The sequence below is a fragment of the Nyctibius grandis genome, chromosome 6 (genome assembly GCF_013368605.1).
Source record: "Nyctibius grandis isolate bNycGra1 chromosome 6, bNycGra1.pri, whole genome shotgun sequence".
NCBI lineage: Eukaryota > Metazoa > Chordata > Aves > Nyctibiiformes > Nyctibiidae > Nyctibius > Nyctibius grandis.
In genome coordinates this window covers 86,887,392-86,911,935 of record NC_090663.1, presented here as the reverse complement: position 1 = coordinate 86,911,935, position 24,544 = coordinate 86,887,392, and the positions used below count along the sequence as shown (strand labels likewise).

Here is a 24,544-nt window from a genome sequence, read left to right as displayed (position 1 = left end):
GGCCAGGGGAGGTTCAGGTTGGACATTAGGAAGCATTTCTTCTCAGCAAGGGTCATTAGCCATTGGAAGGGGCTGCCCAGGGAGGTGGTGGAGTCACCATCTCTGGAGGGGTTTAAGAAAAGCCTGGACATGGCACTGAACATGTGATAGTGTTCTGCTAGCTCAGAGCTAAGAATGACCTGGTTAGATTTTTCAGGCTGCACTCGGGGGTATTTTGCAACACGTTTCATACCAGTAGTAATTCTGGATCTCGTTGAACTTCTCAGAAATGTCTATTTTGTCAGTTATGTGTTAAGCCAGGGCAGTACTATCTTGTACATATTAATTATTACAAACCAATTGGAAAACTTAACTGATTGTAATTACCAGATGACAGTAGAGGGCCTTTCTGAAAGGGACAGTTCCCTGGAGGCTGATGGGTTGGACACAGAGTAATGCAAGAATCATTCAGACTTTGAGAGTGATGGACTTAAGACTATAACTTGAGTCTCATATATAAGCCTGGGTATCTCTGGAGCTGGCAGCTACTGCACTTTTCTTAAAAAAAAAATAAAGGTATTCAGCAGAAAAAATTCAGTGTCTGCAAAGCAGGACAGTGCAAAGAGGGAGACAGTGCTAGGAGATGGTTGAGGAAGGCTGCTGTTCCTCAGCCTTCATTTGCAAATGTTTAGGAAAGTGATAGAAGTGTTTGTGCAATGTTTATTGTTTTACAGTAACCTCAGCAATCTAGTCATTAAAAAGACTAATTGACCTCTTCCAACAGGAAAACATTTAAGCAAGAGGTGCCAAAAAGAATTCAAGTTTCTGGAAAATGAAATCTGCAAGTATCCAACTTAAACTCATCTCCCTGAATTTTCACTGGTCTGACTTTCATTGACTACTAAAACGTGCTGGATGTGTCTCATTGTGCTTTAAATGTAGTTGAACACATAAAGTAATTTATGCTTCACACTTGTGAAGACCATCTGGCTGACAAACGTAGTCAATGAAACACCAGGACTTGGCTCCCGTAGCACTAATTACAGACGTTCTGTTTAAGGGAAGACACGAGGAGCGTTCACCTTGCCCAAAGGAGCTCGCAATATTTCCCTTTCTGAAACAAAGGACTCTAAAAATACTCTGGGTAAGTCCCGTGTGCTTGCAGAAGGAGAGGCATCCGTGGCAACTCGTGCTGCAGCTCTCACCTCCACTCGGACATCGATGGATAATGCTGAGTTGGGCAAAAGCTTTATGTTTCATATGCTCAAAAGATGATCAAAGATTGGCAAGTGCTGTTTGCACAGTCACTCCTCAGCCAGGACCGTGATTTTACATATTCATAGCTCCTCTTTTCCTCACTTGGATTTCCCAAGGAGCGTGTCAGGTCCATGACAAACGACCGACGCATTCATTAGTCCCAGAGTCCCCAGGATGAAACTGAATTACTTCAATGCTACGACCCTTGTCACAGCTACACTGATTCTGTGGCAGGGCTGGGTTACTCAAGAAGATTGCATAGCAGAGTACAAAACAGAGAGAAGCTTACTCAGCTCTTAAAAAGGGATCTGCAGAGATTTGCCATAATTAAATCTGCAGTTGTTAAGGAGAAAATAATGGAAATATGAAAGTACCATGCACTCAGAGTGCTTGTGGTGCTGTTGTTTAAAACTCCATATAGCAGTACCTGCTGGCAGCTCCCTAGGAATGATTCTTAGAATCACAGACTGGTTTGGGTTGGAAGGGACCTTAAAGCCCATCCAGTTCCAGCCCCCTGCCACGGGCAGGGACACCTTCCACCAGACCAGGTTGCTCCCAGCCCCATCCAACCTGGCCTTAAACACTGCCAGCGAGGGGGCAGCCACAGCTTCTCTGGGCATTTTAGTCCTTCTAATGACAATGTTGCACTGATTACCTGTGATTTGGACTGCTAAATAATCAAAATTTAAAATCATTTTCTTTGAGAACAGCTTTTTACTCGTAGCTGTAGGGTTGAGTTCAGCCCCATGGCTTCAGCAGTAGCAGTTTAATGGATGCGTTTTACATTCACGGTTGTGATTGGTTCAGGTTTTCTGATGCGTAGGGACAATACACCCTGTCCTACAGCCACCTTCCTCTGGTCTTTGTCTCAGAAGAAAGCAGACATACTCAGGACATTAACATCTAAGGTGACAGTAAGTAAACTCAGATCTAAGGGCCTGGCTGATGAGTGATGTGGAAAAAACAATCAGGAAGGCTTGTGTTTCCCCCTGAGGAACATAGGAAACAGACTTCTGCCCGAGCTGGTCGAGTGACAAATAGCTTTGTAACTGCGTCCTCTTCTCTCCCTGAAAGAGAAGAAGCACGAGGAGGTCCTGTCCAACCCGTTACAAAACTATTTGCTCCATTCCTTTCTGACGCCGCTTCTCGGTTGGTGCTGGATGCCCTCCTCTGCAAGGAGCAGCTGGGTCACCTCCTGCGCCCCTAACCATGGCTATTACTTTTTCTTCCCATCCCTGCTTTCTCCTACACATGCCAAAGGGTACCTTAAGATGTTTGACATCCCTCCTGGTGCTCGACATGTGTTTGTCCAAGAAGACGAGGCTTCTCCTCACTTTCTTGGTAAGTGTTTCTCTCCTCGGGTTTGGCTTTGAGAAGCACGGGGCAGTCATGCAGAAGAACTTGAGAAATGAGATAACCAAATTAAAGTGGTTTGGGTAAATGTGTGCACTCAAAACTGCATGTTAAGGACTGAGTCCTGCAGCAAACAAACATTTACTGCTCATTTGAATATTAAACTGATCCCAATTTGCATGTTTACTAACAAAAGATTGTCATCACTCACATTTAAATGGGCACTGACAGGGTGAAAACTATTTATTTATTCTATTATGTGAATCAAATTCAGTATCTTTAATTACCCTTATTTGCTGCAGATTGTAAGCAACAGCTATTTTAATAGCTTGTTATTTAAAGAACAGCTTGTATTTTATTTAAATACAATTCTTGTTATTTAAAGAATAGCTCGTATTTTATTTAAATTCAATTTTTGTTATTTAAAGAGTAGCTTGTATTTTAAAGAAGCTTTGGGAAACTTGTGATATATTTGCAGTCTGTTTTATTGCAGTTTTTTCTCACACAGGGACAGTCCATACTGTTGTCAGTCAGTTTATATCCTACTGCTTACCCTTTTCTAACCTAGAAGGGATTTTTAGGAGAAAATTCATCTTAGGAGAAGCCCATCCTTAGGAGAAATCCATCTTTCATGGATTTTAACGGCCTTTTAATCAGGTCCTCGTGTGCTAGGGCAGTGTCAGAGCTGTAAACCCTTCAGGCAGAGGTGGATTAGTTACTAAAAAGATGTAGGAATAGAAAAGACAAAGGAGACACATGTTTTCAGGATGAAGTTGAGCAGAACATCCTGCCTCTGCCAATGTAGCCTTCTTCTCACCGTGGAGTTGCCTAATTACCTGTAAATTTAGTTTTTAAAAGAAAGGCATATTTCTGCTGGATTTTTTGAAGCCATTTAAAGCACCTACTCAGAAAGTTGCTACTTGTAGAGGAAATTCTAGCACATTGCTAGTAGACTGGATGTGGCACTTAGTGCCGTGGTCTAGTTGCCATGGTGGTGTCAGGGCAATGGTTGGACTCGATGAGCCCAGAGGGCTCTTCCAACCTGGTTGATTCTGTGATTCTTCATGGAGCTACTCACTAGGTGCTGCAGAGCTCCTGCACTGGGATTTCTATAATCACAGGAACTTGTAAGATTTCTGCGTAGGTTTTTTTATCGTGGTGCAGGAACCCCAAACCAAGTAGTGTTGAGGGGTTCAAATGCCTCAGCTCTTTGCTTACTGATTTTAGCATCTGGTACATGCATATGTCTGCAAAAGAAGCTAAAATGTGATGAAGAGTTGTCATTTTAGTAATCTCAGGAGAATAAGAAATGCAGTTGAAGTCTGTGGAGGTGTCTGGTGTACTAGTAGGCCTTGGAGGGCCTTTCTCTGAGGCAGGGCATCTCTGGCACTTGCTGGCCTGTTGGGTTTTCTTGCAAAAGGCCTTCTTCTTCTTCATCTCCAGTTGAGTTTCACGTGAGCCACCACGCTGACAGTGTTCTCCATCCTTTCAGCAATTAAGAACCAGGCTACGGGTCACTACATCCTGAACGGGAAAGGGGAGGAGGCCAGATCCCGATCCTTCATCGACCTGGGCGTGGAGTGGGAGTACAGCATCGAGGACGACATCGAGACGCTCCACACCGACGGGCCCTTGCACGACGCGGTGGTGGTGCTGGTGGGTTACACCTCAAGCGGTGGGAATGGGGGGGGGTTGTCTTTGATCAAAAGCCCGTGGCCAGCATGGAGCTAGTGCTGGGATAACACGCTGCTGTGTGATGCCTCTCTCAAAGACGCGGCTGGTGGCCTGAAGCCCTTTCCTCACTAGCTGTTACTATCGCTTGTAAACTGCTGCCTGGTGACGTAGTGGTCCTATGTCAAGGAGAAGCCCAATATTGCGTTGTCGGACATCAGTGGGAGGCTTTCAGTGGACCAAAGAAGGGCACTGCATGTCAAACCCTGTGTGAGGCCAGCCCTGCTCTTCAGCCAAGTCAATGATGTGGCCACACCATCCTTTGATCCTACACGGTGGTGTCCGAGTTGGCCAGCTCAGAATGCTAGCTAGGAATGCCTCTCATTTTAAATGGCTCTGTGTTGACCTTACTATTGTTAGTTCTAACTGTGAAAACAAAAAAAAAAACAGTTTATTTTTTCACAGTGAGTTAAAACTAGGAGTTTCCATGTTTCTCCTTGGTTTCTTCACCTCGCAAAGGAGTAAATAATAGCTCTGGTTTTGTAGCGCTGTTTACATTTGCTTATTAATAGATCATTCCTCGGGAGAACGACACGAGATCCAGCCTGACTTACAAGTACATCATTCACGAGGATTCAGTACCCACGATCAACAGCAACAACGTCCTGCAGGAAGAAATCGATACCTTCGAGTGGGCGTTGAAGAGCTGGTCGCAGTGCTCCAAACCCTGCGGCGGAGGTGAGCGGACGGTGTAGCACCTGCTAGTAATGAATGAGGAGTTACCAAAAGTGGAAGAGTCAAAGGTGGAGGTTCAGGTTGGACATTAGGAAGCATTTCTTCTCAGAAGGGGTCATTAGCCATTGGAAGGGGCTGCCCAGGGAGGTGGTGGAGTCACCATGTCTGGAGGGGTTTAAGAAAAGCCTGGACGTGGCACTTAGTGCCCTGGTCTAGTTGCCATGGTGGTGTCAGGGCAATGGTTGGACTCGATGACCCCAGAGGGCTCTTCCAACAGTTGTAACTGTCCTTTCTGGCCTCAAAAACCTGTCACAGTGCCCTGTTGTGAACGGCACCCACAGAACACTCATGCCTGACAACTGAGCAAATCGTGAGCACGTTTAAATACTTCTTAAATATCTGTCGTGTAAAAACAGGCCACAAAATTTATATATAAACCAGAAGTTCTACCAAGGACCTGTTTCTCCTGATCTTCCCACGATGTTTTCCAGGGTTCCAGTACACCAAGTACGGGTGCCGCAGGAAGAGCGATAACAAAATGGTCCATCGCAGCTTCTGTGAAGCCAGCAAAAAGCCAAAGCCCATCCGTAGGATGTGCAACCTGCACGAGTGCACGCAGCCGCTGTGAGTAGGGCTGGGGTAAAGGGGTGAGCAGCTGCTCCCTGTGGTAGGTGTGCCCAGGCTGGCAGGGTGCTGACAGCTTTCCAGCCTGGAGCTCCTGCCTTATGGACTGGTTTTTCTCCCTGTATGAGGATGGTTACTGGTCTTACGGGGTGGTTTCATCACAAAAATACTGTGATGCCTGACGTGGGAGCGCTGTGGGTAACAGGTACGGGTTGTGATGGCATCTTACTCCTTTCTCCCTCCCAGCTGGGCAGCAGACGAGTGGGAATACTGCACCAAAACCTGCGGGCAGTCGGGCTACCAGCTCCGCACGGTGCGCTGCATCCAGCCCCTCCAGGACGGCGCCAACCGCTCCGTCCACGCCAAGTACTGCAGCGGGGAGCGCCCCGAGAGCCGCCGGCCCTGCAACCGCGTCCCGTGCCCCGCGCAGTGGAAGGCTGGACCCTGGTCGGAGGTGGGCTACAGGAAAGAGCAAAATTCATAATATGCTCTAATAATGCTGCTCCTATGGAGACAGGCTGAGAGAGTTGGGGTTGTTCAGCCTGGAGAAGGCTCCAGGGAGACCTTCTAGCACCTTCCAGTGCCTGGAGGGGCTGCAGGAAAGCAGGAGAGGGGCTTTTTACAAGGGCGTGGAGTGACAGGATGAGGGGGAACGGTTTTAAACTGACAGAGGGGAGATTTAGATTAGATATTAGGAAGAAATTATTACTGTGAGGGTGGTGAGACCCTGGCCCAGGTTGCCCAGAGAAGCTGTGGCTGCCCCCTGCCTGGCAGTGTTCAAGGCCAGGTTGGATGGGGCTTGGAGCACCCTGGTCTGGTGGAAGGTGTCCCTGCCCGTGGCAGGGGGTTGGAACTAGATGGACTTTAAGGTCCCTTCCACCCCAAACCATTCTGTGATTCTGTGATAATCAATCTAACATGACATAAAGCAAGAACCAAGGCAAATACCATCCTTCTCTGCATGTTCCTCCATAATGTCAGCCTTCCCTGAAGCCTCCTTCCCAAACAAACGGCTGGCACGTGCAGCCTGACCCGAGAGCCACCCTTGGGCTACTCTAGACACAGTGATTTTTGCACGTCACAGCGGAAGCTCAATGTCCTGCCCTGTCCTGTGTCTGTTCCGTAGTGTTCTGTGACCTGCGGGGAGGGGACCGAGACCCGGCAGGTCGTGTGCCGCGCTGGTGACCGCTGCGATGGAGACAAGCCGGACTCAGTGAGGGGCTGTAAACTCGCTCCCTGCAACGGTAAGAGAAGGTCTGAGAGCGGCTGCGGTGGGCGAGGGCACCGATTCCTGTCTTGGTGCAGCCTGCAGGGACTGGGTGGAGATGGTAGACACAGATTTCACCCTGGAGTGAGCTCCAGTGAGCAATTAAAGACCTGTATTTGGGTCTAAATTAAAAGCTAAGCTTGTCTTCTGACTTGTCTTCTGCCAGCGAAAGAACTCGGAGCAGAAAACAACTCTGGGAGCAATGGAGAGCTTATAAAATGTTGTACCCACTAGGTGGGAGCAAATCACTGGCTGTGACTAAACAAGTACAAGGTGTAAAATCCTCTTTCACTGGGGATAAACATATTTCCAGACCTGAGGGAAATAAGGGCTGCGTCTTCGCCAGAATGTCCAGATAGTTTTGATCTCGTGCTTTAAGCATCACCTTAAAGGATCTGGGATTTAGGCATCAGTAGGGATTTTCTTGAACAGCCAATGTTAAACTCCTGCCTTTCAGAATCAAGCAGCACCCAATCTTTTGTGAGTGCTACATCTCACGTTGGTCCATACTCAGTGTGCAGCTACACCCAGCTCTTCCCTTTGAGCTCAAGCCTCGCTGCTCTGCTCAGGGGGTTGGGCCATAGCCCAAATAGATGAGCTGCACGTAAGAACGTGTATAGAACTGACCCTTGAGAAGTCTTTGTGGGGGTATCCCTGCTTTGCAACACCAGGTGCAGAATGAAGAAGTTACAGCACGTGTTGTTGTACATTTTAGTCCCTAAATACCAACGTGCAGCGAGTTTCTCAATGGGATGCTGTCAGCAAGCCGTGTACTTCGAGTTAGTGATGCATCCTCTAAGAGCTGTGTCAATTCTAAAATCTAATGGGAAAATTTTTAGTTGATTTAAATTATATTCCAGTAGCTTCATCTTCATTCCCTAGGGAGATGATACGCTTTCTTGTGTCTTCTACTCTTAGTTACAGTGAAGCAAGTGACAAATGGTGAGGAGGAGACTTTTTACCATGAACATCAGCAGAAGGATACGAGCACTGACACACTGAATAGGAAATAGTTGACTAGGTTGTGCAGAATTAACCTAAATAATAAACAAACAAGGATTATGTGAGTATACAGCTCCAAGATTGTGCTTACAGAACACACTGAAAGGAGATAAGTACAAAACCTTTGCACTATCACTTGAGTCACGAAGTCTAAACCATCACAAACTGGTGTCACAAAAGTTGACCATGAGTAGAAAGGACCAAATAAGATGTGTTGTCACTGTGGAGAGGCAAAAAGAATTGTTTGGTCCTTTCTTTTTTGGGTTGTCACTTCAGGTGATGACTTACATACATAAATCACCGTGTGTTAACAAGGTGGCTGCCATAATTTTCCAGATCAGGTGCTCTCATTTACATGGAAGATTTGTGTTTCAATATTAGCTTTTCACCTTTAGGTGAACTATAAATGCAGCCCTTGAATTTCCCGTGCTAAATCCCTGCTGAAAATAGTCTTAGAGAACCTCCGTGGAGTACCTACGTCCCCGTGCAAAGCTGTACATATAATGTGAGGTTTGTCAAGAGCCAACAGCCATCTGTCCAAGGAGGCACGTGGGGCTTAGGAGCAAGGAAAGTTTTATATTACATGGCACAGTCGTATAATTTGCTATTTATAAACAACATCCCACAACCCCACTGATGAGCATGTGTGTAATTATACTGAGCTCAGTGCAATTAAGCTGATTTACACCGATCAAGAGGTTGGGCTGCAGTTAATAGTTTAAAATAGGAAAACTTGGTTGCCTGATGTACTCTTGACATGTGGTGAGGCAAAAAAATATCGCAGTACAGGATGCTCATTTAATTTCAGAGCTTAAGGAGTGGTGCTACGTGCCATCAGTTGCTCATTAAAATGTTGACTGCGTAATTGCTAACTAGGAATGGAGGACTAGACGTGGAAGAGATCTTAATAGCTGGGGTTAACTTTTGGCTTTTCACGTTATAATTTGGCATATTTCTCTTTTAAGCAAAATCCATCAATACCATTGATGGTATCTTAGGAAAATTCTGCTCATGGCAACTTCTTTGCCGGTCTCTCCCTGCTCCAAGGAACGTGGACATTTTGGGGATCTCTGATAGATCTTTGACCTCTTTAAGATCTTTTTTCTGACTGAAAGGAATCTTCACATAACTTGAAGGCATCTTAGGTGTGACCTGTCTGTTGAAAGCTTTCCATCCCTTCTCCCATTACGGTTAGGTCACTGAAAAACTCAGGCTTTATCCAAACCAAACTTTATCTGAGTATAATATTGTATTTTAAGACATCATATAAAAGAGATATTGCTTGGGATTTGATTTCTTTAAGGGAAGATTTCATCGTTTTCAACGCTGCTGATAGATGAAGTCCTCAGGCTAGAAGCGGAGGTGATTTGGGGTGGGTAGAACTACGCCTGGGCTGCTGTGGGGGAGCTCTGGTGGGTTGGCACTGGCAAGGGTTGTCTGTGTGCACAGAAGCTGACGTTCTCAATGTGACCACTGATTTCTTTGGTTCCCAACTAGGGTGACTTCTAGGGTGGTGGTGAGTTCCATCAGAGGATGAAGCATCTCAGGTGCCTACTGGGAGTAGCCCAGTATGAAACGTGGGCAGAACTTCTCCTCCCTTGGTTCACGACCAACGTTACGTTTGTTTTGCAGATGAGCCCTGCATGGGAGACAAATCCATCTTCTGTCAGATGGAAGTGCTCGCCCGTTACTGCTCCATCCCCGGCTACAACAAGCTGTGCTGCGAGTCCTGCGGCAAGCGCGGCGGCACCCTCCCACCGCTGCTCCTCACCGACGCCGCTGAGACTGAAGAGGAGGCGACGTTGGACCGGGGTGACCTGCCCAGGGCTCTGGTGGTGCCCACGCCTGCAGTGCCCCGCCACGCACAGTTCCTGCCTGCGAGAAGCTCGCTGGGCACGCCTCCCTTTGCAGAAGAGGACGCGGACGTGCTCATCTCCCCGTCCAATGCCAGGCCCAAAGGTGCTGAGTTTCCTCAATGGAGAGCTCCTCAGGTGAGGAAGACTTCTAGGCTGGCTGGTTCGCTACGCCAGGCGCCTGCCAACAGCAGCAGCCTCGGTCCTCGTGACGCCCTGGCGTTGGCGGCAGCTGTTCCTGTGGTGGCAGCTCATAACACCACGGCGGGTGCTCCTGCTCCATCGAGAACCTCAAGGAAGAGCGAGAAGCACGTTGAGAAGAGCTGGCCTTCGAGGTCCTCCACTGTGGGCAGATGAGCATGTGGAGGATAGCCATGGAAAGAGGCTTTGGTTGGCGCTTCGGGGTTCATGTCCCTCCTTCTGGACACCATGGTGCATGCTACCTGACACTGCAGGTCATCAACTCAGCTTCCTTGTAAATACAAAGAACGAGAAGTGCTGGTTCACTTCCTACTTGCTCCCGTCCTCCTCCCACGCCGCGTTACCTGGCCAGCTCGAGCGCGGCGGAGGAAAGCACCAAAGATACTCCTGGCAGCGAGCAGGAGCTGCTGAGGGCACCAGGCAACCTCTAGCACAGAAGAGTGGCCCTGACCTCAGCGCTCGCCTCGTTGCTGTTGGTTTTACACACTCCCACGTAGAAAACGCCCCGCTACGAGAGGTACCAAACGTTTACACTACAAACACCTTTGCGTGGAACAACCCTGAGACTTGTTTTGCTAATTTATCTCTGTAAACAAATATTGTACGAGCGAGTTTGCAGCTGTGTGTAAATACTGTATATTGCAGAAAATCAGTATTATTTGTAAGAGTGTCGTGCTGTCAGACAACTGTTTACCTACGTTGCGTTCTGGAGGTGCCTGCCGCTGAGTACTGCCTTACTGACACCCCAAGAGGTGATTTTTAAAGCGTTATCAGGAAAGGAGGAGTTCCATTGTCATGTGAATGACATCTGCTGATGTCAAAGGGGGGTTTTGTATCAACAATGTGATGCTTTCTTTGGAAATATAAAAAAAATAGGCGCTAACAAGAAATACTGTGGCAAGACTTAAAATATTATTATTATTATTATTTTTTTCCTCCTGGAGGCACGGATTTAAAGGTGAGAGAGATATTTATTTTTCAGCACGGTTCACCTCGGAATCTCCACAACCACGATGCATCTGACTGCAATAATGTGCTAGTAATTTATGTCGATATATTAAATTCATCTCGTTCACAGCCCACCCAGCCGCGCTCTCTCCTGTGTGTTGCTGTAAAGTACTTGTATATAGGATTGAGAACTAAAGATATTTATTAAAAGTGGATTTCTTGATAGTATTTTATGTACTAAATATTTACACCAAGGGCAGTTGGCTATTCTTTTTGCCAAGATAAAATAGAGAGATGTAATTAGACACCTGTACATGCTATGGATAGAACAGAAATTTAAGCTAACTAAACTACTGTAGAGAAACTGTTGATCTTATTCTTTAAAAAGAAAAAAATTATGACAATTTTTTTATTACAGGCATCTTTAAATAGGTTATTAAAGTTTCACGTGCAATTTTTGCTTCCCCATAAAAAGGCCTCATGATTGACCCATGTAAAAGAGTGAATATGTACCTCTAAAATGCTGTACAGTGGATTAAGACCCCAGAGGTGACATTCTAGAAACATCTGTAGTGACTCTGCGGAATCACAGAGAGAAATAAGGAAGGAAAGTGTTGTCAGAAGATGTTTGAAGTAAATGAGAAGGTAGGTTTGGGGAAGTGCAGGGTCACACTGACATCGGGCATCACCGTCTGTGTGATCCACCCCACTCACGTGTCGACTCGACGCCTCTGAAGAATTGCTGCTACCTTTCTGGGAGGCTTTGGAAGGTCCAAGAAATTGGTATTAAACAATTGCAGACAATCCCTGAGCCTCAACCAGACAAAGAGGGTGTGTTTGTTTCTTGAAAATTCCCCCAAAGGCAAATTCTCTTTTCTCTCTGCCTTTATCTTTCACGTATATACGACGTGGGTGTAGATACTCCTTGTACCTTGTTTGGTTTTTCCTCCCAAGCTGATTGCTCTGTCTAGAAGGTGTACACTACTGATACTGTTTGTTGTATTGGGGAGCACGTAGCAATAAAACCTCTCAAGTAACAGGCCTTCCTCTGCTTTGATTCGTGTGGGAGGGGCTGGGGTTTCATTTTGGTTTCATCTTTGATGAAATAAAACCATTTCCATCCCAACTTTACCATCTTGGACAACAGTTCATCTGAATTAAATGTTTAGTTTGATTTTTAAGAACAAAGGTCCTGCTTTTAGCAGGGGCGAGTGTGGGTTGTAGAGAAACTGGGGAAAAGGAAGGAGAATATTCCCCAGGACGCAGGTGAGCATCCAGGTAGCAGCTCCAGCCCTTTTGTCAACAACACGTCACGTTTTGGGCTTTGCTTTTGGAGAAGGGGTGTCTAAGGGATCCCAACCAGAGGCAGCTGCTCTCCTCTCCTTTACCTGGGAAGGTTTTCTCAGCTGATGACAGGATTTCAGGTCTGCAGCAGACACTATAACAAAAAACACCACCTCACCCAGGTTATTTTAGTCCAGGTGCATGTTTTAAAGAGAGTTCTGGCCTTCTGGTCCATCTATAAAGTTGTGAGACCATCCACTCTACAATCCATCCTTTGATGGGTTTCTCATTTGCCAAGTGCAGGCTGGCGTGTGCCTACAGCCACAGCTTCCCTGTGACCCTCAGGTGGTGTGACACGGGGATACGTGATGGGCATATATTGGTATTTGGTGTGTAATTATTGATTTTAATGCTAAATGATGTCATGGAAAATGCTGAATGATGTTAAAAAAAAAATAAAACTAAGAGGCCAAATTTCCAACCCTCTGAGAAGTTTGTATCACTGGGTTTGGCTTCAGGTCTTGGCTAAACCTCTGTTTTACTACATGCTGCCAAGGATTACGCTCTGAGTACGTTCTTGACAGGTTTAAGCTGGGCGAGTAAATGTAAAGTAGGTGTCTAGTTGGATTCAAAGTCCTGTACAGAGCACTAATCCAAGCATTTCATAAGCAAAAGTGTTTCAAAACTTCTGAGATCCAGTTAAGCACCACTTGAGAGCCCTGAAAAGCTCCGTTAATCACAGTTTAAAGTGCAAGTTGTTGGGGGTGGATGGCTTGTCACTGGCAGTGCCAACAGCTGGAGACTTCCCTGGTGTCCCACTTCAGGAGCAGGTACCTCTTGTAACAGGAAACTTCAACGTGGGACCAGATGGGAGCGTGTTAAAACACTGCTGGGAAAATCCTGCCAGACCACAGTGGGGGGTTTTATGCGACAAAATTTAAAAGTATTAGACAGAGTTGTCTTAGAAAAGAGAGTCTGAGCCTCTCATCATGTGAGTTGTAATTGCAATGAGTATCTTGGGAAGATGCCAGCCATCTGTACTCAACATAGAATCAGTCCTTTTCCTTTTCAAGTGTTTAAAATGCACAAAGAGCATGCAGAAATACCTGCTCTTAGGTATTTCTGGTGTTTCAGGCCCTGGGTATTAAATCTCTCTTGGAATGATTTGGTTTTAGGACCAAGTGCCTGCGCTGACTTGGGAGAGAAATCCCTGTCCCTATTTATGGAGCATTTTCTTTTGCATAGATGAAGCTGATTTCCAGGCTCCTCTGGGAGAGAGTTCTTTCCTTTGAGGTACAGGGATTTGTCACACTAGATCCAATTTTATAAAAAAGGAGGGGGCTGCATAATTTTTTGCCCTATTTTTTCAGCCCACACAGACACTGTGGGTTTCACTGAGACACCTGGGTTAGGTGGTCCCTGGGGGATGCTGCTCAGGATCCTGCAAGGACAGAGTCCTTTGGGGCCGAGGCAAGCCCCCCAGCCAGGGATGCTCACAGAGCTTGGAGCTGACTTCCCAAGGATCTGGGTGGCCTCACGCTGAGCAGGCTCCAGCCCTGGGGTACAGGTGACTGGGGGGTCACTGGGGGCTGCAAACAGAACCCCCGGGCCAGAAGGAGACGTGATACTGCTGGAGGAGATGCAGTAGTTGAGGATGAGCAGGAGCCTCTTCTGTTTGGCACTTGGCACTAATTTTCCAGGGGTTTATGCCATTTCTTTTGGGTACAATGAAGAATGTTTTAGCCTCTTACTTGTACCCTTGCTCCACATTGTAAGGGAAGTGCAAAACCCCTTTGCAATCTGACTGGTGATCAAATGCACACACGTGTGTAAGAACAGTTCTGGAGGGAAGAGTCACAGCTGCTCCTCTCCCTCCTTTTGGGATGACTGTTTTGCCTTTAACACTAAGATTGCAGGGGTATTCATGAAATCTAAATGATAACAGCAAATTTAAATAAATTAAGTTCACGTGTTTCACGGTACGCAGGTCCTGGACCCACACACCAGGACTTCTACGCTGTGATCACCCTCAAAAGGGTGCAAGAGGGTCTGTTTCATTCCAGTACCACTCCCAAATGACTTAAACCACCCCTACAGCACCTATGGCCAGTAACACCCAGCCCTTCCTCCGCCCAATTCCTCCCAAGCCATTGCCACTGTGCTGTAAGAGCTTGGGGAGCGCAGCACTTCCCACACGAGAGCTGCTCTGTGGGACAAGACTCTTCACACAGAACTGAAACATTTTAATAAAAGCATTAAAGAAAAAAAATTAAGAGTGGTTGGAGTTGGCGAAGCTGAAAACACAGGACCAAATGCTCTGCCCAGTGGTTTTATATCCCGTCCTGCACAGATTTATCAGCCCAGGTTATTGCAGCACCAGCTGAGGAGGGTCCTGCTGCTGAGGAGAAGTGCCAGCCCTTGCCTGGGGACAGGAGCTTGTGGGTGGGAGTGTGGCATTGGCAAAGCTGGGACCCAGAGGGGGAAAGGGAGGAATAAAGGATGCGCTGCTGGCTGCCTTCTCCCATCACACAGCAACACGTTTAAACCTCACCTTGAGAGAGCACAGAAAATCCCTTGGCAACGTGCAGAAACCATGTGAGAACCACACCAGCGACCCAGTAATGGTTCCTATCAGTTCAGAGGGGATTTCTGGGTGATATAGATCAGCAATATATATCTTTACCTGGGTGATTAAAGATCAGCCCTCTTCCCAATAAAGTCATTCATGTCCCGAGCACAGCACCATGTCCTGGGGCAGGGGACAGGGGGGACAGCCTCTGCCCTCTGTGACTATGTAATCACAACACATTTATTCCTCTCTGCTACGTAAATGAAGCACCAACACCTTTCCGTGCTGTAGTACCTTGAAAACAGAAGTAACAGCATCTTGGTACACATATCTTACCTGCCACCACGCCATTCTCTTTTTTATATGTGAAAGGTACAGGTGAAAAAGAGTAATTAGACAATCAGCGAGTAATTGGGACAGTCTGTGCTACTGGAAGAAAGCTCCTTTTCATATTAAAAAATGAAATGCAATCACTGCGTTCTATTTCCTCACTGCCATGGTAGTTTTCACACAAATATTTATGGATATTGTTTATAAATGATACAACAATATTTGCTGTTAGAAAGCACTCAAAGCACACTTAGAACCTGGACTGAAAACATTCCTGATGCTGTGAAGACACTGAGTTTGTTGTCATTGCATCTCAGTGTGTCTGTCTTTGGATTTAATGGTTTGAAGAAGAACCAGCCTCATCCTCGCTGAGCGTGGGCACTCCTGGACGGGTGAAATGCCATGAACACCCTCCCCGAAAGCACTGCCAGGGTTTGGCGAGCGTTCAGCTGCCGCTGAACACAAAAAAACACGGTCTCTGGGTGTTCACCTGGGGAAAAAAATAAAATTCAAGGTCAGATATCCAAGTTTAGCTTCCAAAATTCATTTTGGAGTCACCCCCCCGCCCCGATGAGCCCTGTGTTTGTCTGCTGGCATGGCCGAGTGCCCGCACGTCTGTCCTGGGGTTGGCATTTCCCCGGGCAGCGGAGGGACCCACGCGGGAGCAGGAGCTGTTTGCAGTCGAAGATCTGGGGGCTGAGCTGCCCGAGCCCACCTTGTCACTGTCACCAGAGCCCCCTGCACCCCTTCACCCCGCCGCAGCCCCACACTGACCGTGTCCCCGCTGACCAGGGACCGTGACGGGCTTTTGCTGCTGACCTGGCCCCCGCAGCGGGCACGCAAGGGACACAGTGAGGGCACGCAGGGGACACAGACAGAGCTGCCCAGCTCTGCGCTGGGTTCATTCATGTCACCCCATCCCTCTGTGGGGTGTTGCCGTTGGAAAATAAACCCGTGGAGCTGCGAAACGCCTCTGCCCCGTGGGGAGTGGGGTTTTCCTTGCTTTTACTGGGGTTAAAGGTGCTTTTCCCCTGCCAGCAGCCCCACAGGGGTAAGTGTGCCAGCTGAGATGCTCTTCAGCACAGGGACAATTTCAGACCAGGGGAAGAATCAAACCAGACACGGTGGCACAGTGTGAACACTCAGGAGGATCCAGGGCCATCGGAGATCCCAGGAGGGTTTGACGACGCTGTGCTTGAGGAAGAAACCTTGGTGATGGGCTATTTGGGTGTAAAAGCAGATATTTGGTCTCTTTTGTAATTTTGGGGGACGGGCAGCTGCTGTCACCATCCCACTGCACCCGAATCCCCCAGAGTCACCTGGGAGGGGGACTGCTGGAGGGACTTTCCCTTTCACATTAAACAATTAAATGCAATCACTGTGCTGTGTGTGTATTTCCTCACCGACCTGGTAGTTTCCACACAAATATTTATGGATATTGTTTATAAATGATACAGCAATATTTGCTGTTAGAAAGCACTCAAAGCACACGTAGAACCTGGCCTGAAAACATTCCTGATGCTGTGAAGACACTGAGTTTGTTGTCTGTGCATCTCAGTTTTTCTGTCTTTGGATTTAATGGATTCAAGAGGAACCAGCCTCATCCTCGCTGAGCGTGGGCACTCCTGGACGTGTGAAATGCCGTGAACACCCTCCCCGAAAGCACTGCCAGGGTTTGGCGAGCGTTCAGCTGCCGCTGAACACAAAAAAACACGGTCTCTGGGTGTTCACCTGGGAAAAAAATAAAATTCAAGGTCAGATATCCAAGTTTAGCTTCCAAAATTCATTTTGGAGTCACCCCCCGCCCCGATGAGCCCGTATTTGTCTGCTGGCATGGCCGAGTGCCTGCGTGTCTGTCCTGGGGTTGGCATTTCCCCGGGCAGCGGAGGGACCCACGCGGGAGCAGGAGCTGTTTCCAGTCGAAGATCTGGGGGCTGAGCTGCCCGATGCCACCTTGTCACTGTCACCGGAGCCCCCTGCACCCCTTCACCCTGCCACAGCCCCACGCTGACCGTGTCCCCTCTGACCCAGGGACCACGACGGGCTTTTGCTGCTGACCTGGCCCCCACAGCGGGCACGCAGGGGACATGGACAGGGCATGTAGGGGACACGGACAGAGCTGCCCAGCTCTTCGCTGGGTTCATTCATGTCACCCCATCCCTCTGTGGGGTGTTGCCGTTGGAAAATAAACCCGTGGAGCTGCGAAACGCCTCTGCCCCGTGGGGAGTGGGGTTTTCCTTGCTTTTACTGGGGTTAAAGGTGCTTTTCCCCTGCCAGCAGCCCCACAGGGGTAAGCGTGCCAGCTGAGATGCTCTTCAGCACAGGGACAATTTCAGACCAGGGGAAGAATCAAACCAGACACGGTGGCACAGTGTGAACGCTCGGGAGGATCCAGGGCCATCGGAGATCCCAGGAGGGTTTGACGACGCTGTGCTTGAGGAAGAAACCTGGGTGATGGGCTATTTGGGTGTAAAAGCAGATATTTGGTCTCTTTTGTAATTTTGGGGGACGGGCAGCTGCTGTCACCATCCCACTGCACCCGAATCCCCCAGAGTCACCTGGGAGGGGGACTGCTGGAGGGACTTTCCCTTTCACATTAAACAATTAAATGCAATCACTGTGCTGTGTGTGTATTTCCTCACCGACCTGGTAGTTTCCACACAAATATTTATGGATATTGTTTATAAATGATACAGCAATATTTGCTGTTAGAAAGCACTCAAAGCACACGTAGAACCTGGCCTGAAAACATTCCTGATGCTGTGAAGACACTGAGTTTGTTGTCTGTGCATCTCAGTTTTTCTGTCTTTGGATTTAATGGATTCAAGAGGAACCAGCCTCATCCTCGCTGAGCGTGGGCACTCCTGGACGGGTGAAATGCCATGAACACCCTCCCCGAAAGCACTGCCAGGGTTTGGCGAGAGTTCAGCTGCCGCTGAACACAAAAAAACACGCTCTCTGGGTGTTCACCTGGGAAAAAAATAAAATTCAAGGTCAGATATCCAAGTTTAGCTTCCAAAATTCATTTTGGAGTCACCCCCCGCCCCGATGAGCCCGTATTTGTCTGCTGGCATGGCCGAGTGCCTGCGTGTCTGTCCTGGGGTTGGCATTTCCCCGGGCAGCGGAGGCACCCACGCGGGAGCAGGAGCTGTTTCCAGTCGAAGATCTGGGGGCTGAGCTGCCCGATGCCACCTTGTCACTGTCACCGGAGCCCCCTGCACCCCTTCACCCTGCCACAGCCCCACGCTGACCGTGTCCCCGCTGACCAGGGACCGTGACGGGCTTTGGCTGCTGACCTGGCCCCCACAGCGGGCACGCAGGGGACACAGTCAGGGCACGCAGGGGACACAGACAGAGCTGCCCAGCTCTTCGCTGGGTTCATTCATGTCACCCCATCCCTCTGTGGGGTGTTGCCGTTGGAAAATAAACCCGTGGAGCTGCGAAACGCCTCTGCCCCGGCTGTAAACCCCAAGGGCACGGGACAGCTGCCAGCACCGCCAGCCCCACGGGGTCAGCTCGGGCGCTGGGGTGGGGGCACAAGCACCAGCACCCCAAACGCTGCGGGGACATCGTGGGGACGCAGGCAGTGGGCGATGGAGGGGCAGGGGGAGTGGGGCGGGGGCTCATGGGCAGCTCTGTTCACCCCAGGTCGCCCATCTCCAACGCAGAGGATGAGGAGGAGGATGATGGCACCCTAATTACTCTGCCAGTGTCCCTTCGTGAAGGGGTGCCGGGGCCACCAGAATCGGGCTGGATTTAATCATTAACTCAGCCAAAGGGGGATGTGCTGCTGCAGGACCTGGGGACAGTCCTGCAAGCGTTGTGGTCCAGAGGTGGCTCCGGATTAAACCAGAGGTGACCAGGACTGTGTGCACGTCCAGATGCGTGGGGAAGTGGGGTTTTTCCTTGCTTTTACTGGGGTTAAAGGTGCTTTTCCCCTGCCAGCAGCCCCATGGGGGTAAGTGTGCCAGCTGAGATGCTCTTCAGCACAGGGACAATTTCAGACCAGGGGAAGAATCAAACCAGACACAGTGGCACAGTGTGAACACTCGGGAGGATCCAGGGCCATCGGAGATCCCAGGAGGGTTTGACGACGCTGTGCTTGAGGAAGAAACCTGGGTGATGGGCTATTTGGGTGTAAAAGCAGATATTTGGTCTCTTTTGTAATTTTGGGGGACGGGCAGCTGCTGTCACCATCCCACTGCACCCGAATCCCCAGAGTCACCTGGGAGGGGGACTGCTGGAGGGACTTTCCCTTTCACATTAAACAATTAAATGCAATCACTGTGCTGTGTGTGTATTTCCTCACCAACGTGGTAGTTTCCACACAAATATTTATGGATATTGTTTATAAATGAAACAACAATATTTGCTGTTAGAAAGCACTCAAAGCACACTTAGAACCTGGCCTGAAAACACTCCTGATGCTGTGAAGACATGGAGTGAAGCATCTCAGTTTGTGTGTCTTTGGATAAATGGGTTAAAGAAGAGCCAGCGTCACCCTGGGGTTTGGCTGCCGTGGGGCGAGCGGTCTCAAATGCTGTGGGGACGCAGGCGGTGGGCGATGGAGGGGCAGGGGGAGCGGGGCGGGGGCTCACAGGCGGCTCTGTCCCCCCCAGGTCGCCCATCTCCAACGCAGAGGATGATGAGGAGGATGATGGAACTCTAATTACTCCGCCAGCGTCCCTCCGTGCAGGGGTGTCCGGCCATCGCTGCCACCCGCCCTGGGAGGTGACACCCCGTCCCCAGGAAGCCACAGCCTCCTGCCCGAGGAGCCCCCCCACCTCTGGCAGCCCACCCTGCTCATAGACCCCTGACACCCCGTCTGCCCTGGTCCTTAGCCAGGGGCTGGGGGCGAGGGGCTGGGCCAGAGCCGGGGGCGAGGGGCCTGGGCTGCGCTGAGGGGTCTGGGGACGCTGCCGCACCCGAGGGGCTGGTGAAGAACCCTTTAAACACGTCCTTAGTCCAGAGGATGGAGAGGGAGGAAAAACCCCCCCCAGACCCCAAATGTGCTGCCCGGGGCCTGTTTCCCACCCCGGGGCTCAGCGGCACAACCCGGGGGGTCCCCGCCGTGGGCTGACACCGGGGCACACCCCGCCCCGCACGCCGCTGGCACCCGGCGATGCCGCCTGCCCCGGGGTGGGCAGGGGCCGAGGGGGCACGGGGATGATGTGGGGGCACAGGGTGTCCATGGGGCGGCCCCACGTGCCCCCAGGAACGGGAAGAACCAGAGATTTTGTAACTGGCTTCTGCCCCGGGCTGGGGCCGGGGACCGGGGGTGGCTGGGGGGTGCCGGGACGGGGCAGGCAGGCACCCTGTGCTTTACCCCCCGGGCACAGCCCCTGCCCCGCTGCCGGGGGTCCGGTGGCTCGGGGCTGGGTCGGGTCGGTGGGTTTGGTTTAACACGAGCGGGAGGGTGTGAGAGCCGTTCCCGTGTCAGAGGTATTCCCGGTGCCCGGCACAGGTCACCCGCTCGCCCGGGCTGCCCCGGACAGGGCACGGGGCTGCCCAGACCCGCCCGATGGCTCAGCCGGAGCCCCCGGCGCGGCCGGTAACGGGGCAGGTGGGATGAGTTCCCCCGGCACGGGGCAGGGCACCAGGGAAGGTGCCGCGGCGCCCGGGGCAGCGCTTGGCATCGCCCCGGGGGGGGAAAAGCGGAGCCGCTGCCCGGAGCCCCGGGGCGTCCCTCGGGTCCTGGTGCGAAGCCCTTTGCTGGCACGGGGGGTCTGTGATCCCCGGAGAGCTCCGACAGCCCCGGGCAGCGATGTCCCCCCCATCACAGCGATGTCCCCCCCCATCACAGCGATGTCCCCATCACAGCGATGCCCCCCCCCACCTTTGCCTTTTTGTTTGTGTGTTAAAAAAAAAAAAAAAAAAAAAAAAAAAAAAAGAAAACCCCACCAACCCCCAAAACAAGAGCATCCCCCCAAGCAGGGGCAGCCCGAGGCCCCAGGACCCCCTCCCTGGCCCTAAAAGCAGCCGGTGGGGCGCCCCAAGCAGCTCCCTTTGCTCTGGGGTGACACGGAGGGGACCCCGACCGGGGCGGTGCAGGGGGACCCCGGCCCGGCTGCCCTGCCCGGCTCTGGGGGCCAGTTTTTGGGGGGCTTTTCGCTTGTTCTGCTTTCCAGCAGCTCAGTGTGGTTGGCTGATGCTTTCTTTCTTTATTTGGCACAGTTTGTTTGTGGGTTTTGTGTGTTTTGTGTTGTTTTTTTCCTTTTTCCCCCCAGGCAGGGGCTTTGTCGGGGCAGTTGCTGCTTCACCGGCTCTCCCTGTCCCCACCGGCTGCCCACGGGCCGGGGCAGGTGGCTCTGCTGGGCACAGCGCTGCTTCTGCACCTCTGCTTTACATTTTTGTGTTGGTGTGTTTTGTTTTTTTTTTTTATTATTCATTTTCTTTCTTTGCCTTTTTTCTATTTCTTACTTGTTTATAGTGGTTTTTTTCTTATTTTATCTTTTTCCTTTTTTTTCTTTTTTGCTTTCTTTTTCTTTTTCCCCTGTTTTTTTCCTTTTTAGTGTTCTTCCCTTTTTACATTTTTTCAAGTTTGTCCTGTCTTTTTTTCCTCTTTTAGTTTTTTTTCTTTTTTAACTTTTTTTTCTTGTTTACCTTTTTTTTATTTTTTTCTGTTGTTCTTTTTTTTTCTCCCCCTCCTATTTCCATAATTACGCCCATTTCCAGTGCAGCAGCACCTGGGGCAGCCCCACACCTGATGAGAACTGACCCACAGCTGGGGGGGGCCGGGCTGGGGGCGGAGCGGGGGGACTTTGGGCCATGGCGGGGGCCGCTGAGCCCCCCCTGGAGCTTTGCTGCTGCCCTCCCTGGCCCGGGGCTGCCCGGAGCCCCGGCAGCTCCTGCCGCGGGGGTGCCCAGAGCCTGCGGCCATCCCCGGGGCGGCAGGGCCCCAGCGAGGGCTTTGGGAGCCCCCCGTGCCCCGCTGCGGGCCCTGGAGAGGGGCTGTGCGGAGCCCGGCCGTGCTGGGAGCCCAGCCCTGGCCCCCGGTGTTGTGTCTGGTGGGGTCCGTGTGCCCCGACGAGGGTCCATGCGCCCCAGTGTCTCCGGGAGCGTCCCCGGAGCCGGGGGGCTTGTGCGGGGCTGCGGGGGCTGCCCCGGGCCCCGCAGAGCCCCTGGGCTGGGCGCTGGGGCTGGGGGAGCAGCCTGGGGTGAGCCCGGGCCTCGCCGTTAACGTTTGCCGTGGGAAGCGCCGTGTCGTGCGGGCCGGGAGGTGCGAGAGGCCCTCGGTGTGTCGGGGAGCGGCGGCGGGGGCTGCTGGGGCGGAGAGCCCGGCCCCGGGCACCATCGCCCCGGCCCCGGGCACCATCGCCCCGGCCCCGGGGACGCTCGCCCCGCCGGGATCCCACCCGCCGAGGGGCCTGTGGGCAGAGCCGGGGGTCCCTGCAGAGCCCCGGGGACCTTGGCAGCGAGGAGAGTGTGTGAGAGTCTGTTGAAGGGTTAATTAGAGTTTATTAGAGTCTATTAGAGTCTATTAGAGTCTATCAGAGTTTATCAGAGTTTATCAGAGTCTGTTACAAGGGTTCATGAGATCCCCCCGCGCTCAGCCCCGCTCGCGCTGTACCGGCCCCGCCGCCCCGGGGGGCTCAGCTCTCCTTTGGGATCCCGGGGCTCTCCCCGGCCGGGGGGGGCACAGACCCGCAGCACACACCGGCCCCTCGGCGCTAATTGCCCCGTCACTCACTAATTGCCCCGTCACTCGTTAATTGCAGCGGGGGCCGCTCAGGCGGGTCCGGGCTCTCCCCGTTCCACCTGTTCGCCGTTAAGGGCGAGCGCAGGGCGAGCAGCGGCGCCGGCGGGTCATTAATTAGAGCTAATGAGGCCCTAACCCCACCGCCCCACCGCCGGGGGCGGGGCCGTGCCCATAAGAGGCGCGGGGCGGGCGGCGCGCGCGGGGCGTGGCGGCGGCGCGGGCGCGGTGAGTGCGGGGGCGCGGGGGGCCCGGCGGGGCGGATAAAGCCCGGGGGGCCGGAGCGCGGCGGCCCCTGCTCTGCTACGGCCGGTGCTGCCGGGCCCGGCCCCCCCCGCGGGGCTCGGGAACCGGGGCCGGGGCTCCCGCGGGGGCTGGGGGCGCGGAGCCCGGCCCGGGGCTCGGCAGAGCCGGAGCCGGGCCCCGGAGCAGAGAGCCCGGCCCGGGACAGCGGCTGCGGGGGGCTCCCGGCCAGAGCCCCGGGCCTGCCGGGGGGCTCGGAACCGGGCTGGCCTGAGAGCTCAGGCCCGGCACTGGGGGGCTTGAACCGGGCTCGTTACCACACCCCAAGTGCTGCATTTGGGGGCTCGAAACGAGAGACCAAGTGCTGGGTGTTGTGGTCCAGAAACAGCCCAAGTCCTGAACCCAGCTCAGTGGGTCAGTTTATGTCTCAGAAACACAGCCCAAGTGCTACATGTCAGGGCACAAAGCAGAGCCCAAGTGGGCAGTTTTAGGGCTCCCACAGAAAGACCAAGTCATGTGTTTGGGGAGCGTGAAACCAGACTCGTTAACACAGACCCAGTCCTGCAGTGGGGAGCATGAAACCAGGCTCATTGGGCCAGTGTGAGAGTTGAGAACCAGAGACTAAGTCCTGCGTTCTGCAGCCATGGAACCAGGCTCAGGTGGCCCTCAGAGACCGAGTCCTTTGTGTGTGTGTGTGTGTGTGCTTAGAGACTAAGTCCTGTGTTATGGAGCCTTGAAACCGGGCTCATTTGGCCAGTGTTGGAAACAGAGACTAAGTCCTGCGTTTGGGGGGCTGGAAACTGGGCTCCTGTGGCCAGTGTTGGGGCTCAGACTAAGTGCTGTGTTACTGGGGCTTGAAACCAGGCTCATGTGGGCAGTGTTAGAGCTGAGAGAGACCCAGTGCTGTGTGTGGGGGCTCAGAGCCAGAGACTAAGTCCTGTGTGTGGGGGCTTGAGGCCAGGCTCGTGTGGCCAGTGTCCAGCTCTCCCAGGGAGCCCAAGTGCTGTGTGTGGGGGCTTGAGGCCGGGCTCGTGTGGCCAGTGTCAGGGCTCACCCGCAGCCCCAGCCCTGCGTGTCCGGTTACACACCGGGAGCCCCGCGGCTGGTCCTGGCTTTCCCCGGGCCGGGGGGCAGCACCCACAGCCCCGCTCTGGGCCCCGGGAGGCCGGGCTGCCCCGGCCGGGTTAGAGACGGCCGCCGGTACCCGTTGGAGCCGCCGCGCCCGTTTCCAGTCTTTATTCAGCTCCTGCACGAAGCCGCCACCTTTATTCCGCGACCCGGCACCGGCAGAGCCCCGGAACCCAGCGGAGTCCCAGCTCGACCGCGCCCGGAGCCCCGGCACCGGCAGAGCCCGGAGCCGCGGCCGGACACCGCCAGCACCGCGCGGGCAGCAGCCGCAGGCAGCGCCGGACTTGGGTGCCGGAGCCCGGCCCCGGTGCCCGCTGCCCGCCCGAGGCCCGGCCCCGGAGCGCGGCTCCACCTGCCCGCGGCGCCGGGACGGAGGCGGCGAGGCCGGGCTCGGGGCTCCGGAG

General features: G+C 52.2%; 1 protein-coding gene across 1 annotated transcript in view; it reads left to right on the top strand.

The window, feature by feature from the left end:
* The window catches only part of ADAMTS3 (ADAM metallopeptidase with thrombospondin type 1 motif 3), a 65,024-nt gene extending 53,821 nt beyond the window's left edge, over positions 1-11,203 (top strand). Inside the window, exons 16-22 of the mRNA XM_068402987.1 lie at positions 2,497-2,577; positions 4,082-4,245; positions 4,833-4,998; positions 5,487-5,619; positions 5,866-6,073; positions 6,746-6,863; positions 9,521-11,203. Of these exons, the coding sequence (XP_068259088.1) occupies positions 2,497-2,577; positions 4,082-4,245; positions 4,833-4,998; positions 5,487-5,619; positions 5,866-6,073; positions 6,746-6,863; positions 9,521-10,098 (1,448 nt within the window). The 3' untranslated portion in view covers positions 10,099-11,203. The remainder of the gene's footprint in view (positions 1-2,496; positions 2,578-4,081; positions 4,246-4,832; positions 4,999-5,486; positions 5,620-5,865; positions 6,074-6,745; positions 6,864-9,520) is intronic.
* The last annotated feature ends 13,341 nt before the right edge of the window (positions 11,204-24,544 follow it).